Raw genomic sequence first — 17896 nt, 5'->3', positions numbered from 1 at the left:
CTCCAGGGACCAATCTGCAAATTTTCCAAAGTTTGGGGACTAAACTGTAATTTTCCAAAATTGAGGGACCAAACCGAAATTTTGTCATCTTCAACCTCCAACCCAGAATTTTTAACAGAAACCTACTGTTCTTGCCAAATTTCTAACTCAACATTCACCATTTACACAATTCATAACTCAAAATCATCACAATCTTCCATAATCAACTCATTAATCAATTACCCATAACAATCAACCTTATAACATTCAATTTAATTCATCAATTAAACCCAAAACACAAATTTTCAAAACCCTAACATTCATCAAAACTGAAATTAAAGTTCAATAATACACATTTATATACTTAACAACCTAAATCTTATCTTTAAACTTATTCTCTTCAACTCCCTTCTATTTCCCTTCTAATTTTCCTATTTTCTCTTCTTCTTCTTCTTTCTCCCTTCTCTCTCACGGTTTGCTCTCTCAAATATTCAGATCTCTTCTTTTGTTTTTTTTTTTTCTTCTATTTATATATATCATCTCTTTATACAATTACTACAATACCCCTCATTTAATTATACCCACTCTTTAAGCCACCAAGGACTTTGTTGTATTTTCCTAACTCTTTATATTCAAAACATTACAAATTTTGTCTCCAACCATGCAAAAGCCTCCCATGCACAAATATTCCCCGTACAAATCTCCATGCATTTTCTCTCCAGCCATCTCCACATGCAAATCTCTATACATTTTCTCTCCAACCTAGAATGCAACTATAGAATGTCGATACCAAGCATCATATTCCAATTATGGAAATAACATTTCCTAAATTTCTAATATTAGAGAATTCACATACTAAATATCATCATATTCAAATTAAAGAAATAACATTTTCAAAAAGGCAACATTTCCTAAATTTCTAATATAAAAGAATTTGGATGCTAAACCAAACATCATGGTATTCTAATCCACCACACTTGTGATGTGTCGGGTATGGGTCCGAGCTCTAACCATGGTTATAAATTTAACTTTGTGGTTTGTCGAAAGATTTTATAGTGTTAAGAAAATAATTAATAATATTTTATTAGTTATTTTTTAAATATACTTTAAAAAAAGATATAAAGAAGAAAGAGATTGTAAAATTCATAACTCACCAAAAATTATAAAAATATCTCAGTTTAAGATTTTTCTCTCCTACTTGTATCTATTTTTTTCTTTAAAATAAGCTAGAGAATAAATAATAGTATGTTACTAGTTACTTTCTAAGCGTCATAAAATCTCTCGTGATTTGTACTAAATTCTACTTTTTAATATCTTTTTTAATTAAAATAATATTATTTCAAAAAAATTAAATCATACCCTGGGTTGATCCCGAACCTGTGAATCAACTTATAAAATCCACCAAATCTGTGTTTTTAAATGTGTTTAAAACTATTTTTAAATGATTTTTAAAAGTGCGTTTAGCATGAAAAATATTAAATTAATATTTTTTAATGTTTTTAAATGGTTTTGATGCGATAATATTAAGAATAATTAAAAGAATATTTTAATATATTTTAAAACTAAAAAAATATTTTAAAATTTTTCATCACCTCAGTCCCAAATAAAATCTAAATTATGGCTCAACAACCATAGGTTGACTAACAGTTTCGTCTTGGACGATCCACCAGTCCTCTTTAATTCCCAGTTTCCTTTGAAACAGGTCCTTAGCCCTTCTTCACCACAGAAAGATAAAAACAAAAATAGTGAAAACGAAAGAAATCTTTCCCGTTTGTCCCTTTTATCGCAAATCAAATAAACAAGAGAACATGGACTCGCAGGCTGCTAGGTGTCGAGAACTGACTGGAGGCAAAATCTTGATCTTGATTGGCCTTATTTATTACTTCCCATCACGCTCTAAGTTGGTGAAATAATTAAAGAAACAAAACGTGGATTTTTTATAACCGGTCATGTGATCATTCGCTTGGAACAGTGATTTATGGTTTAGTTTAACTACAATCATTGTATCTTCAAAAATATATAGTGGGTTCTCTTACAGTATCCCAGAGAAGCAGGAAAAGAAGACGAAAAAACTCAATCAAGAAAATCTCAGTCTCACTTCATCTTCTTGGTCCTGTAAGTGTTTCTTTTTTCTACGTTAAAGAAACCTCACAAACTTTATATTGTTCAGTTGTCTTAAGATTACACTGAGGTTGGTATCTTCTTGAAATGGTTGCTTTAGTTCTTACTAGAATGTAGCTTATGGTTTGATTAAGAGGATTAGATTGCTGCGGCATCATGGGATTAATCAGTAGTTGCGCTTCATGACATTTTATACCTGCCATTATTGATGACCCTGAAAATGTTAACTTAAAAATGTTGATACATGTGCCTATTTGCATCTGCATATATGTGCATGCGTATGCATTACTGCCACAGTTATATATAGATTGATGAAGTTCCCAATATATCTCTGAATTCATTATCTCAAAAAGAACATACAAGTGAGCCAAACTTTGGTAATTGTGTTGGATTATTGCTTTGTTTTTTAAAGGATTTATTTTCGTGACGGGCTTCATTTGCTCCTAAAATTTTGTTCGTGTATTAGATAGCTGAATTTTTCTTCTGAAACTAGAGGATTGCATTTCGGTTGTGCCATCATTGGCAACTCTGTAACTGTTTACTGTAAATCTTGATACTTGTGTGCCTATTTACATGTGTATATATGCACGGATATGTATGTTACCCTAAGTTTGATGCATCAGTAAAGTTCACACATTTATCATCCACTGATATATATATCCTAAATTGATGTTTTCCAGTTGCAGATCTGAGTGTGCAGTATAGAGGAATAGTTGTTGATTGCTTCTGCTATCACCATTTGCCACCTTGCAATTGTTTAATTTAGAATTTAACTTATTGTTTCTCCTTTTATTATCTGACTTTGATCTGTTAAAGCAGCATTTGCTGCATTTATTCCTACCACTGAGAACTGGTAATAAAGGTTCTGATGATTTGCTGATGTTCTTTTGTAGATTTTTGCTTCTCAATTAGCTGTTTAATTATGGATTTCAGCAATATGGATCGTGGACAGATTACCCTATTAGGGTGCGCGTTCTGTGTGCTGCTTACACTGCTCTTTACAGTGCAGCTCCTATCTCAGCATCTGTTTTACTGGAAAAATCCAAAGGAACAGAAGGCCATAATAATTATTATCCTAATGGCTCCCATATATGCTGTTGATTCCTTTGTGGGTTTGTTGAATTTCCAGGGGAGTGAAGCATTCTTCACGTTTTTGGATTCAGTTAAGGAATGTTACGAGGCCTTGGTGAGTTTTCAATGCAATAATTGTGATTTAACTTTGTTTTGTGGCTCCTTTCGCTTATGACATCAGTTCTAGTTTCTCATTTCTACTTGCAGGTAATTGCCAAGTTCTTGTCATTGTTGTATAGTTACCTGAAAATATCCATTAGCAAAAATATTGTGCCTGATGAGGTCAAAGGAAGAGAAATTCACCATGCCTTCCCAATGACACTTTTTGTGGTATGGAAATGATTTCTGCAGATTCTTTCCCGTTTATAATTTATAATATATAACAGTTACATGAGAGGAATGCTACATTGACTTGTCTATCCAAGTTTTTAAGCACATTACGTTTTTATAAAATGCAGCCTCACACAGTGCGGCTAGACCACCGTAATTTAGTAGTGCTCAAACACTGGACATGGCAATTTGTCATCATTCGCCCAACATGTTCGATCTTGATGATAACTCTGCAAATGCTTGGCATTTACCCCAATTGGTTGAGTTGGACATTCACCATTATCCTCAACATTTCCGTTTCACTGGCTTTGTATTCTCTGCTACTGTTTTACCATGTTTTCGCAAAAGAGTTGGCACCACACAAGCCTCTTGCAAAGTTCTTATGCATCAAAGGGGTTGTCTTCTTTTGCTTTTGGCAGGTAAGTATCCTTCCCGTACTCATTCTGCTTCCTGTTCATCTTTTCTCTCTCCCTCCTGCTTTGATGTGCAAAGGGTGGGTGGGTGTTCTTAAGCCAAAGGTACAAACCAAGCCCTCAAGGGCTCCAAGGGCACAAAAGGAGACCTAACAACCTGAAGCAAACCAACCAAATCTCCCTCATCCCCGATAGGATAGACAAAAGGAGAATATCTAGGTTAATCCGATCAAAGGAATTTTACAATCTTTGAAGATTTTGGCACCTTGTGCAAATATCATTTTCACGACTTATTTAAGAAGAAAATAGGTGGGCCTCTGCAAGTCACTTAAAACAGAGCCATTCTAACGGGAAGCTACTCTATATGCTAGCTAAATCTTTTGCTTTGAGATGGTTCGGATTCAAGTTTTATTGGGATATTTGGTGTGAGTGGTTCAGATTTTAATTGGCTCGAATTTATCAGATTAGTGCTTTCGATATGGATAAGTTACTGAAAAAAGATGGCTGTGGCTTGTTTGCTTGTGCCTTTAAATTTGAGATCAGGGCCATGCATATTTGATTAAATTCCATTTGGAGATTCTTCAAAATCCTTGAAATAGAGCTGTGCAGCATACCTAATGCATTTTGTAGTTTGATGGGCCTATAGAATACCTTCGGGAAACTCATTGTAAATGCTTTTCAAATCACCGCTAATCATTTGGACTGTCTAATCAGAGTTCCAGAACTGAGGAAGTGGGTTAACTTGTTCTCTAGAACAGATCAGGAGGTTATAGCTGTGGCTATAAATGTCTAAATATATGTAGGTTTTTGTGTAGAATGTATGTGCATCTCCAGATCACAGAGGATTGCAACTTCCTTCTGCCTCTCCCTTTCCCTGCTTTATTCATGGTGTCCTTTCATCTGTGTTATTTAATATCACATGGATGCCATCACTTGTCCATGAAGGCCATTTTTTTACCATGTGCAGGGAATAGTGCTTGAGATGCTTGTTTCGATGGGCATCATTCGGCCTAATCATTTTTGGTTAGATGTGGAGCACCTTGAAGAAGCTTATCAGAATGTCTTGGTAATTTTGGAGATGGTTGTCTTCTCTGTTCTCCAACGGTATGCATACAATGTTGCACCTTATAGTGGAGAAGTTGATGCAAAGATGCTTAAGAAAAGAGAATGATATGACCGGAATTCTAGACCATGGAGGGGACATGGCACTACACATGCTAGGAAATGCACTTCCATAGGTCTGCTCTATACTTTTATGGAGTATGAGGTGTCTACCTTTGTTAATTCTATTGCGCCCTTTTTTCTCCCTTTTCTCTCATGGCAGTGTTGCTGTGTTGTCTATTATGGACAAATTTGCTCATTATCAGAAATAAAGTTCTCTTCTGCCTACCACATAAACTAATTCTAGTAAAACGTCGATATTGTATCTGGTCTCACATGCTTTCTTGGTTCTCTTTAATGCAATAAAACTTCGAGACAGTCTGCGAGTAGGTTTGTTTGAAAGCGAGGTTGACAACAGAGATGAAAATGGGCACTTTGATTTATTCAAACTTGTACTATAACAAATTCATTGGGCACCTGGGACTTGCCAGTTTATCTTAATTTCAATGATTGAGCTGTTGAAACTTTTCAGATAGTACAAGATTCTTAGCTGTAGACAGCTTTTCAAAACCAAAATTGGCTTTGATTTCTGAGCTAATACTGGTTGGAAACATTGTGAAGGATTTCTATTTGAGATTGTTGGCACCAAGACGAGCAGTTGGAAAAAGGCTACTGTTGGTCTTCTTCCTTATGAAGGACTTGAATCCTGCCTGCAATACTCGGCAAATATTGGATATAGAATTGCAGTTGAGCTTCCTGCACCATGTCTTGTGACAGACAATTAGACACTTCTTGGAGAACTCCGACCCCTCTTTTTTGGGTTCAGAAAGACAAAAATTACACCTGGAGCTCAAGAAACCTCCATTACAGTGTCATCTGACACAAGTCATCTAACAACTTCCATGGCGTTCAAATTGCCCATCAAGGTGGGGTTCTTCTGAACTTTCAAAGCATATTGTTTATACCATCCAATTATCACAGCACAGCTCTAGTTTTTTTCTCTCGTACAAGTTTTGTCTATGATTGAATATTCTAATCTGAATACTATGGAATGATTGTTCTGTTGAACCAGTACCGATAACATATTATTGTATTTGTAATTGAAGTCAATTCTGAAGTGGCATGATTCCTAACAGCTAGCGATGGTGGCCCAGATAAACCAATTGACTCATGCTCAAGTGTACATTATGCATATGTAAGCTCAAGCTTATCTTAATGAGGGTGGTTTAGTCTGGTTGAGCTTGTGATTTCAGGTCTAGTTGAAGCTGCCTTGACTAATGGCGAAGCCCTAGCTAGTGCTAAGAACATTATGCATCTCAATCATTTTCATTTTCTTCTGTGCTAATTGATGGTAGTTGAACAGAGGTAACAAAATCAAGAAAAAATGGTTTGATAAGGCCTGCGGGCATTGATGGGCAAATATTCAATCAACTTTTTGTGATTCTAAGTTTTGTCCATTTACAAGAACCTTTTTTTTTTCAATTTCTTCACACAGTAAGCTGTAACATACAAATGAAAATCCAGAATGTGATAGCTGACACTAAGATCTTTCTTTCGGCTTTGGGTTTTCAAGAACAGAGCTTGGAAGGGAGCCGGCATCTTGTCCACATAATTCACATTTGCATTATTAATGGAAAATCTAATTAGAATCCAATCAGTAGGATTTGATCTATCTAATGTCCATCAAGGGTTACAATATAATTCTGTAGATCATTAGAGAAAATGGACAATCGCAATTTGTCAAAAAGATGATGATTTCCACTCAACTTTGTGTTGAATGGCTACCAAGGTTGTGGTCCTAGTTGGAAAATAGTGTTTTTGGATTGGTTAGGCCTGTTTTCTTCGTATAAATGGTAGGCATATATGTCCACTCGAGGTTTTTTTTATTTTTAAAATAATATCATATCTTCTATTTTTCAAAGAGTATTTTAAATAGTTTTTTATTTAAAAAAAATATTAAATTAATATTTTTAGATATTTTATTATTATTTTAATATATTAATGTTAAAAATAAAAAAAAAATTATAAAAAAATATTTTAATATATTTTTAATTAAAAATAATTTTAAAAAACACTATACATCATAATAATAGCTATGATTCACCTCGTTTTGATTCTCCATGAGTATGGAGAAAGCTTGATATAATAATATAATGATAAGTTTAATTAAATGCTTAATTACATCTTCCATAATTCTTTCTTTATATTTGTCAATGTGAAGTTGAGAGATTAAGAAGGGTCTAGGCACACCAACCAGGGTAGTTCTTCACCATTCCTGGCATTGGTTTCAACTATCAACAATATTCTCCTACCATTTAATTTAAGTTGGAAAAAAACTAGAATGAAAGCAACCATGAGAAGTTGCTAAGCATGCGCATTCAAAATTTAAAAAAATTGAACACCTATGATTAGGTTGAAATATTTAAAACTCGGTTTTACTTTTAAGAAAAAAATTCTTCAAAACGACATGTTCTTTTATTAATTGGGTCAACTCATCCAACCTCTAACTCGTGTTTTGAGTCGGGTCATGAATCAAGCCAAATTTAATACATGTTTGATGTTATTATGTGTAGTGCTTTTTTAAACTGTTTTTCACTTGAAAATACATCAAAATAATTTTTTTTATTTTTAATAACAGAACATCAAAACCATCATAAAATACTAAAAAAATATCAATTTAATACTTTTTCAAACCAAATATATTTTTAAAATATATCCAAAAACAGTTTTAAGAACAAAAACAGATATTACCTTTAATAACTTTGATCTATGGATCAAAATGAATGATGCTAGGTAGCACCTCCAATCAATGGTGGGGAGAACTAACTCAATACTCCTAATTAAGAAATCAAATTTGATAAAGACTTTAATTTTTCTATTATCAAATAACATGAAAGACCATTATTTTGGAGAGGAGGAGGTTGCTTGCAAGCATGGTTCTTGATCTTTCATTTTGGGCTGTGGCCATGCTGCTATCCAAGAGGAAAATTAAGAAAATTAAAAGGCCAAAAAAATAAATAAAAAATAAATAAAAAGAGAGAGTAAGGATATGGCAATGAAAAAGAAGGAGGAAAAAAAAAATGAAAAACCCCTCCGTGGCGTCTCTTTCATTTTCAACGAGCAAGAATAATTGCGGCGTCAAATTGCCACCCACCCAAAGCTTGAACAAGCCACGTAAAAGAGAGCGGCCACCTCTTGGATAAAATTGTGTTTGGTCCTTTAACAATTGACGTTTTGTCAATTCACCTCCTTAAACCTCTCTACCTTTTGTCAAACTTAAGCCTTTCCTGACCGTTCTCATTTACTAAAAAAGTGTTTGAGAGTGTACTAGCGGCTGCTTTTCAAAGTGTTTTTCGCTGAAAAACACATTAAAATAATATTTTTTTATTTAAAAAAAAAATAATCTTTAATATCAGCGTATCAAAATAATCTGAAACCATAGAAAAAATTAATTTTAAATAAAAAAATTCTCAATTTTTCATAAAACATCATTTGAAACGCAATTTACTTATATAAGTATCAATATAAACTTGGTTAGGAATGGGTGGTGGGTTTTAGGTTTTTCATCCATATCCTATATTCATTGGGTTTGTTCTCGTTGAGTTCATTTGGTTTGGGGATTTTTAATTATTAGTTTTTCATAATTATAATATAATAATTAATAGATTATATAAAAATAAATATTAATTCATGTATATGTTAAATTTTAGCTAGCTCTAATGCGTAGTTGAATATAAATAATAAAAAAAAATCAAATAAAAACTATAAATTCATTGTAAATCATAAGTAAGGCCCACAACTTACAAGGGTCAAATTGTTAAGAAATAAAGTAGAAAGGCTGATTTAGAAACGTACTAGACATTGAGGGATTGTGTCCTCAAAAGTGGTTCGTTCCCATTTAACGCGTGCAAGGACACGCTGGTCTCCATTCAAAAACCGAAGCAAAGAGAAAGAGAGAGAAGATTCCCACTTTGGCTTCTCTTCTTCTTCTTCCATACCTTTTAACTTCCTTTCCCTGTACTGTCGGCCTTTGTTGGATTCTAAGCCGCCATACAAAGAAATTTTCAGTTTTTCTCTGAGAGAAAGAGAAGTATAAGTTTTTGTTTCATTAGAGAGAGAGAGGGAGAGAGAGTGCAAAAACATGAATGAGAAGGCTAATGTTTCGAAAGAACTTAATGCAAAGCACAGAAAGGTCTCTTCTTTAGTTTCTTTTCTCTCTGTGTTGATGTTTTGCTTCTTTTTCTTTGTTCGGTTTGGAATTATAAGCTGTTTCTTAGATAAAGTCTCTGTCTTGTATTTGTTTTTTGATTCATTTTAGTAAAAGTTCATTTGTTTTGCTTATGTTTCACTAGATCTTAGGTGTCTTGGTCAGTTACAGGAAAGGCATAGTTATATTTAATCTGTTTTTTTTCATTGCACTTGTCTGAAATTACGTTCTTCTTCCACAAGTTGAATTGGTTTTTCTTCAAATTATTAACATGGAATGGAATCTGTTTTGAGTTGTCTTGGTTTCTTTTGTATTTGGATTGTTTTTACATTGAATGTTTTGCTAATCATGTATGCTAAAAAATGAGCCTACAAAGGAAGAAACTTTTTTAAAATTCATAACATAGCTGTCGAAGGTTTCTGGTGGTGCGGAGGCTGACTAAAATTAAAGGGTCATGCTGTCTGTAACTAGACAAGTGTTGCTGAGTTGTTGGTTTTTGCACTGTGGATTTTGTGCAATTAACACCTGTGGGGCTGTGTTTCTTTTCTCTTTTTCATTTTTTGTTAGATATCATATCCATGTTGTGTAGTATTTGGAATTAGTTGTAGTTTGCTGTACAGTTGTAGACTCTTATTTTATTGAAGTTGTTAGTGTTCTATCCACCTGCCTCATGCCATTAGCATGGAAGTCAATGATAATTTTTACAAATTAAAATAGTTGATAAAAGTAAGATGCTTACAAATTAATAAAGTCAATGATAATTTTCGAAATATAATGTGGACTGTTCTCTGCAAAATCCAAAGCAAAGCTCTGCGATTGTTGCTTCAACTGTTCTTTCATAGCAGGCATTATGGCCTTACAGATAACTTTCTTGTAATTTCTAGTCTATATGATGTCATTAATTGATTGGATTAATTAACTCGGATTCTGTTTTCTTTAGCTTGTGATTTAAAATGAAATTCACTTTTGTGGTTATTTTGATTGCAGATACTGGAAAGCCTCCTTAAATTACCGGAGAATCGAGAGTGCGCTGACTGCAAAAGCAAGTAGGTATCTAAGCGCAATATATGTTGTGTATAAGAAATAATGCAGGTTTTCAAATTGCTGACCTTTTTCTTGTTACGCCAATGTTCCTATCAGTAACTGGCTTTTTAGTAGTTTACTGCAATGTATGGGTTTGAGGATTTATGATTTGCAATGCTGTCTCATTTTCTATACAGAGGGCCTAGATGGGCTAGTGTGAATCTAGGAATCTTCATATGCATGCAGTGTTCAGGTATCCATAGGAGTCTTGGAGTACACATATCAAAGGTGGAGCATTTTATTCCATTAAAATCATGTATATCTTCTTCTTTTTTCAAGTGAAGAGTGATGACCATCCCGAGATTCAGTTTGCAACTATTCGCACATTCATCTACAATGTGCTTATGCAGCTCCTTTATGACCCTGACACAGGTTAGATCAGCCACTTTAGACACATGGCTTCCAGAGCAGATTGCATTTATCCAATGTAAGCATGATTTTTAATTCTCTAAATTGTTTACCTTTTGATTTTTCCAAGTTGCATCTGAGATCAGGTTTTTGTTTCTTGTTTTCCACAGCTACGGGGAACGAGAGATCAAATAACTACTGGGAAGCAGAGTTGCCTCCTAATTATGACAGAGTTGGAATCGAGAATTTCATTCGAGCAAAGTATGACTTTGTCACACTGCTTTGTCCATATCATTAGTTTTCTACCTGATGTTGAACTTAAGGATGCTTATGTTATATGTTAGATATGAAGAGAAGAGATGGGTTCCTAGGGATGGAAAAGCCAAATCACCTTCGAGGGGGAGTGGAGAGGGGACCTCAATTTATAGACCAGAACCAAGAAGTAGTGGGCATGGCCGAATGAATGGCACTAACCATGGTTCTGAGGAGAGAAGAATTACTCGTCCACCCGTTACAAATGACAGTAGTCCTGCTTCGAGAAGTTCCACTCCGGCGCCTATTAAAGCTTCCACACCACTGCCTGTTAAAGCATCCACTCCAATGCCTGTTAAAGCATCTCAACCGGTAGATACATTTTTGCTTCCTCTTGCCTTTTTTTCGCATGCAACATTCCATTTCCCTTCTCCCTTCCAGTACCATTTTAATTTAAGTATATATATAACCAAACAAAGGAAAATCATAATACACAAATGTCAAAGTATTTATAGCGTGCATATATTTTGCTATGCATGTCCATACTGTTAAAAGTTTTGTACAATAATTAAAATCGATGCAAGTTGTTAAACTGGGGTTGCATTTCTTTTATTATTATTATTTGAGTGCTGAGAATGTAGGGACATTTTGCAGACGTATTGGGAAACAACTATTTTGTCCAATTTCTTGAGATCTCTTGAAAACATGAAAAGATAAAAAAAATTAGGAAGATAATTTGTATTGATTATCAACTGATTATTAGAGTTCTGAACAGTTGATACCATTTGGGGTTTAATTGAAGAACCATTTGATTGTTAGAGGTCTGACCAATCAATTGCAGTAGAGTTAGAGAGGAATGGCTTATCGTGCTTTTCCTTGTGTGTCATCATGTGTGTTTAACATGCATGGTAATGTGTTGCTTTGGCTGCTAGCCCTGCATACAACTAAACTAACAGACTGTGCAAACAGGTGGCACGTGATACCAAACCACAAGAACCTGTGCGGAAGTCAGAACCAGTAGCCCCAAAAGTTGAATTAGAAAAGAAGGAAGAAAGTGCAACCAAAGTTGTAACACCGCCAAAAGTTGATTATGCAACTGAACTTTTTAATTTGCTTTGCATGGATGATTCTAGGGGGAGTAATTCCACGACTCCTGCTCATGATATTGGATGGACCGGTTTAAAAGGTGAGTTTGTGCTCCTAATAATTTTATAAAAGAAATTATTGACATTGAGATGCTCTTTTCCCATTTTTTCCTGGTTTCCCAGTTCCATAATTGTCAAAGAATCTTGCAGCTGCTGAAGCAAAATCAACACCAGAGAGAAGTGGTACATCAAATTTTATTGAAAGCATGACACAACCAAACTCAACTTCACCTCCTTTAGAGAAACCCCTAAAGGATTCAAATAATGATCCTATGAACCTCTTCAACAAGGTATGTATTGTGAAAAAAATGCCTGCATTGAAAATTTTTAGAAGCATGATTAAATGTGGACAGGGTATTGTGGAAGAAAAAAGATTCAATTCAGTGATCATATGATAAAAAGTTGTGAAGAGCTGTGTGTGAGTGTGAGTGTCCATCACAAAGCTATCATGGCAGAGGATTATAAGCAACACTATTTTTTGGTCATCTATGGCATATATGTTAGCTTCCCAATTGGCTGTTCTGGCTAGAAATAGGGGTGAAGGTGTCTTTGTAATTTTTAGTTAAGACAGATCGCTAGTAAAGTTTCAGTGTCCATAGTTTTCTATCATATGATAAAATGGAGTATGGAAAGTGGCATTATGGCATCTTTGATGCACAACAGTCCATTTGTGCCATTTGTAATTTTCATCTAGTCCTTTTCTTGCGTAAAAGAGATTCATGTTCATCTTACCATTTTGTTTGTGGATTATGCACAGTCCAGTATGGTTTCTCCATTTTCCGTCCCTCAACAGCAACTTGCAATGTTATCCCAACAACAACAATTCCACATGACTGCTGCAGCAAGGACTGGTGGTGGATCCCAAACCGTTCCTGCCAATGCACATAGACCCATTTCCAATGGCATTCACTTACCTGCTCAGAATTGGGGAAGCTATGGCTATCAAGTTCCTGGGATGGTGATGCCAAGCACTTATCCACAGACATATATTCAGGTTGAGCTTTGAAGTGATTTCCCCATACCTTCTTATTTTAAAAGCTCAATCTCTCATCTATTATTGTTTTCTCGCACCAGATGGGAAGCGGCCAACAAACCTATTCAGCAGGGAATTCATTTAATTTTCCAATATCAAGGTAGACACTGAGGACTCCGGTGCGGGCATTTATTTATTGCTGAATTCTTTTTTAGTTTATAAATCCCAAGTATAGATCTTTCTGGGTTTGGTTCTTAGAACTTTATGTTTCCAAATTCAAGTTCCTAAGTTATTCTAAGTGATGAAATCAGCTAGTTCACAGTTTAGAGTTGACATAGTCAACACTGAGAGTGGTCAAAACCTGAAGCAAAACAATCATGTTGCAACAGAATGAGGGTTATGCCCCTCGGTTGAAATATCAGTGGCCCCATCTTTCATGGCTAAGAGATTGGAGAAGGAACACAACCTAATTCCCAACATGCGGTCTAGAATAGATTTTGGATTTGGTTACGAAGCATGCAATGCATTCCCTTGACTATCATAGCATTAAAATATGGCTGTAAAGTTACCTTTCGCAATTTGCCTGATGAAACTGGAAAGTCTTGAAAAACCTATCGTTGTAAAGCATAGATGTTGGCATTCTTTAATCTTTCATTCAAAGAAAATTGCCTGTTAAATGGGTCTGATACTTGCATGTTTTGTAAGGTCTGGTTTGCCTCGGACACTTGAAAATTAATTCTTGTGAATTATATGCAGTATGTATAGGCCAGGGTCAGTAGCTCCTATCAATGGCATGACAAACTCTAATCCAAGTATGCCTCCTCCAGCATTCCCTGTTGCTCCAACTCAGCCCGCAGGATATTTCGATCTCTCATCATTGGCACAAGGGATGTATACAAAGCGGTGATGGATTGCCTCCACATTCGTTCTCACATAAAATCTGTTAAATCATAGGAAAATTCTCTTTCGTATTACTTAGCATACTCTTCCAATTTCTTGTTGGGGGTCACTGCTTTGGTTTGTATTTATTTGTATTATTGTCATCATTGGTTTAGTAAAGTTGGTTTCATATTGAATAATTTGTTTTATGAATCTCCTGCCATTTCTTACATCGAGGTTCCAAAACTCCTGCAGTTGGTTATCATGCTCGGATTTGGAATCATAAAGTAACCTACGGACTTGCGTACATGCTTGAATGGCACTCAACTCTGACAGGAACTTGAGCTTTCGACTTTCTAGTCAGTTTCCAATTGGCTATGGAAACCTTTTTTATTCAGAAATAGAATATGAATTTACCAGAAAAGTGTCGGTCCTTTTTCTTTAAGTCTTCCATGCTGGTTCCTGAGCATGTATTCCATTTCCAATCTGAAACTTCGTTCTCAAGAAAGACCACTTCTTTGGCAAGCTCTGTAAGAGAGAAACAGAGAGTTTGACATGGGCTTCTGGGTCCATTTAACATGATGATCTCTGTCTCATTTCATCAATAGTTTCATCCATCTATCCCACAGCCCATTAGTCTAGTCCCACTAGTCTTGTTCTTCTTTCTCGTTTTCCACTCCATTTCCAGTTTTCCACGCAGTTTCCATCTCTCCTCGATTCAAGGAGCTTGACAAGTTATCTAGGGTTTACAAATTGTATCACTTCTCACATACAAACCGATCGACAATCTCTTCTGCCACACGGTATAGAGCCGAAAGCAGCACTCTCTTTTTCTTTTTTATCTTTCGGATCGCTGCATGACTGCATCTTTTTTTATCATGTAGATTACTGCTAAACATCTGAAGAGGTCATGGACATGCATCTCTTTAAATTCAGTACCATGCATGATCATGGTAATGAACGTTATATGGCAAAGAAATGTGTGACATAATGGGGCAAATAACACTACGAACATTTTCCCTTGAAGAAAACGAACTGCTGATTATAAAATCAGTTTTACCAGAATCTAGCCATGCCCACAACCTAATACATCACAATTTTTCAATTTTGCTGCATAAATTTGATTTGTTAGATGTTAAATCTTTTAGGTAAGTTGTTTATTATATAAGAATGCACAGATAAAAGAACACAAGAATTTCAGCTGTAGTAGTTAGCAAATCCTTGAATTTCTTGAAATTCTCAGCTAACCACATCTTCAACTAATCATCCAATTAATTAGGTAACCTAATGATATGTTAAGTAAAAAAATAACCTAGGATTTGACCCTAAATAAATGTACATGAAGAATGAAGAAGAAAGTTAAATAATCATCTTATCTTAAACGCTCTAACTATCTTGATTAATTGTCTTGAGTGAAAATTATTTGAATTTGAAATTTGTACTAACCCACCACTTTAACCTAGGATTTAACCTAAAATTTTGTATTTAATTTTATCAACTAGAATAAGAGTAGTGCGATTCAAACTCGTGATCATTTAGTTTTGTTATTATATTATTACTTAACGTGAATGATACCCTAAAATATAATTTATATTATTACTTAACGGAGAATATGTCTCTTGACTATTGTAATTTACCAAAATTATATTTACCAAAAAACATCATTATAAAACTCGATTTGATCTACAACTTGATTCAAGTTACGAATTGAACTAGTAAACTCTAAAATCATCGAGTTGGCCTATATTTATTAGGGTTGTTTTTAATAAAACAACATTTATTGGGATAAAAAGAAGAAGAAGAAGATAAAAATCGTATTATTTAGAATAAAAAATAAAAAAAATAAGTTAATTGAAACTTATTTGAATTTTTACCGATCATCCAACTACAAGCGAGTCAATCGAGTTTCATCGAGTGTACTTATGAAAAGATTCAAAACCAAAACTAACATGGCTTAATCATCAGATCCGGTTGGTTAACTAAACCAAGAAATATAAAAACTTTATATCTATAGGGGAAAAAAAGGGAAAAAAAAAGTGAAGGCAAAATTCCTCCTTGTAGAATATCCAGACAGCAACTAGGAACAAGATCGTATCCAGACAACCTCCCTCGAGAAGTTGGGTTTACAGCTGGCATCCACTCGAGAAAAGGGCGGTGCTTAGAGATTATAGATTTTGGACTTGACATTGAAAAAGCACCAAAACGTTTCGTTATCCTTATTTCTCTATTACGTCATCGTATCACTCGCTTTTGACCACTTAACCTCTCTTGTGTTTTCTTAACTAGATCGTCATCGTCCCCATTAATCCACAATTCATGGAGATTAACACCCAATCACAACAAGGTTCTAGCTGAGATAACTTCCCAAAACTAAATTAATTATGCTCTAACTATACCATTAACACCCTTCATTTTGTTAATGTTTAGTATCATGATGCAATAATATTTTAAAATTATTATTTTTAATATTAGTATATCAAAATTATTAAAACAATATTAAAATATATTTTTAAAATATACTCAAATACAGTTCCAAATAATTTTTATTATTATTATTAACATGGATGTCTGGATCACTTTGCGCGTACCTCAACTAATCACACGGGTCCTGAAGTTAACAACCATGTAAATCTCCAGTGGCCCTGAGGTTTATGAAACTCGAACTGATAATTTATAAAAAAAATAAAATTAAAACCTGATAAATTAATCTATAGCCTTCGTCTTTATGGTTACAGTTACAAATAATTTACTTATTTTTCAAGTTTTCATGGCTACGCTAAAATTAGAAAAAACAACTCCTATGATTTTATAAGCTAGTCAACCATATCCTTTTGAAGAAAAAGACTTGCTCTCTCCAACTTGATGGACCGACCATTCATTCATCTTCACCTTGTCCACACGGCCATGCCATGCTTGTCCAATGGCCTTCTGAAACAACATTAAATTAGATTTGAATGGATGGTTTTACATAAACTCACCATTGTTTTGTGTTTATTTTATTAATTTAATTTAAAAACATAATTATGAGATTTGAACTTCCAATTATTTAGTCATTAAGATGTTAATACCATGTTAAAGAAATATGTGATTTTATGTTTGATTTTATTAATTTATAAAAAATCAGGATAGTAAGATATTTGATCTTTTTATCTTAATACTATATTAAATAAATATTACTATCTAATTTAAAAATGAGGGATTGTATATTACTATCTAATTCAATTATTAGCTACCGATAAAGCTAATTTATCAGCTAGCACCCTGCTACTTAGGTTTTAAACATGATTATTCATGGAAATTCAAACCTAAAACCCAAGCCATGCAAGCTCTAGCTAGTTTGAAATGGTCATGATCGCCAGCTATGTCAAATGTCTATTAAATACACTGAAACTTTGATGCAAGTGCTAACCACATGCATTACAAGTGGCAACCTTAAATGCTTTCAAGTGTTCAAAACAAGTAGTGTCGATTTAAAGTGTTTTTCATTTAGAAATACATTAAAATAAAATTTTATTATTTTTAAAAAATTATTTTTAATACCAGCACATCAAAATAATATAAAAACATAAAAAAATTATTTTAAACAAATACTCTATTACACTATGAAAATTTTGTTTTTGCGTTGATAAAAGTATTTTTAAAAAGATTTAAATGTGTTTTTTAATTAATTTTTTATATTTTAGATTATTTTAATATATTAAAGTCAAAAAAAATAATTAAAAAAATTAAAAAATAATATTTTAATATATTTTAAAATTAAAAACATTTTAAAAACAAATCTTACTCCAAGTATATTACACAACACGAATATTCTAAACCCCAAGACGTGTAAGCATGCATGGCTTTCCGATTCTATATATATATATATATATATATATATATATATTTTTTTTTATTTTTTTTCTCAAGTCAATATTCTTCAACAATCCTGTAAGTAAAGTAATATGTTATGAGAAAATAATATAATATGCAATATTATAATAGCATTAGTGTT

At 33.8% G+C, this 17896-nt stretch overlaps 2 protein-coding genes across 4 annotated transcripts; both read left to right on the top strand.

Annotated features, from left to right (window-relative positions):
* Positions 1-1923: 1923 nt before the first annotated feature.
* LOC7495263 (uncharacterized) lies at positions 1924-5303 on the top strand. Of its 2 annotated transcripts, none has more exons than XM_002316613.4 (5): positions 1924-2094; positions 2994-3286; positions 3379-3501; positions 3630-3920; positions 4882-5303. In XM_002316613.4, the coding sequence occupies exons 2-5, from the start codon at positions 3023-3025 to the stop codon at positions 5083-5085; spliced, it is 882 nt and encodes a 293-aa protein (XP_002316649.3). In that variant the 5' UTR covers positions 1924-2094; positions 2994-3022; the 3' UTR covers positions 5086-5303. The 2 variants fall into 2 exon arrangements, with proteins under 2 accessions (XP_002316649.3, XP_024467562.2); XM_024611794.2 differs by lacking the exon at positions 1924-2094 and adding an exon at positions 2149-2170.
* A 3639-nt stretch (positions 5304-8942) lies between these two features.
* LOC7485584 (ADP-ribosylation factor GTPase-activating protein AGD5) lies at positions 8943-14102 on the top strand. 2 transcript variants are annotated; one of them, XM_002316614.4, is made up of 11 exons: positions 8943-9207; positions 10210-10268; positions 10443-10533; positions 10678-10732; positions 10824-10914; positions 10998-11277; positions 11875-12091; positions 12201-12340; positions 12808-13044; positions 13125-13183; positions 13780-14102. In XM_002316614.4, exons 1-11 carry the CDS (start codon positions 9157-9159, stop codon positions 13928-13930), a joined length of 1431 nt encoding a protein of 476 aa, XP_002316650.3. In that variant the 5' UTR covers positions 8943-9156; the 3' UTR covers positions 13931-14102. The 2 variants fall into 2 exon arrangements, with proteins under 2 accessions (XP_002316650.3, XP_024437490.2); XM_024581722.2 differs by having other exon boundaries at positions 10210-10272.
* Positions 14103-17896: the final 3794 nt, after the last annotated feature.

This window comes from Populus trichocarpa, chromosome 11 (genome assembly GCF_000002775.5).
Source record: "Populus trichocarpa isolate Nisqually-1 chromosome 11, P.trichocarpa_v4.1, whole genome shotgun sequence".
Lineage (NCBI taxonomy): Eukaryota > Viridiplantae > Streptophyta > Magnoliopsida > Malpighiales > Salicaceae > Populus > Populus trichocarpa.
Note: the sequence above shows the minus strand (reverse complement) of the source record. Positions and strands in the feature narration are given on the sequence as shown.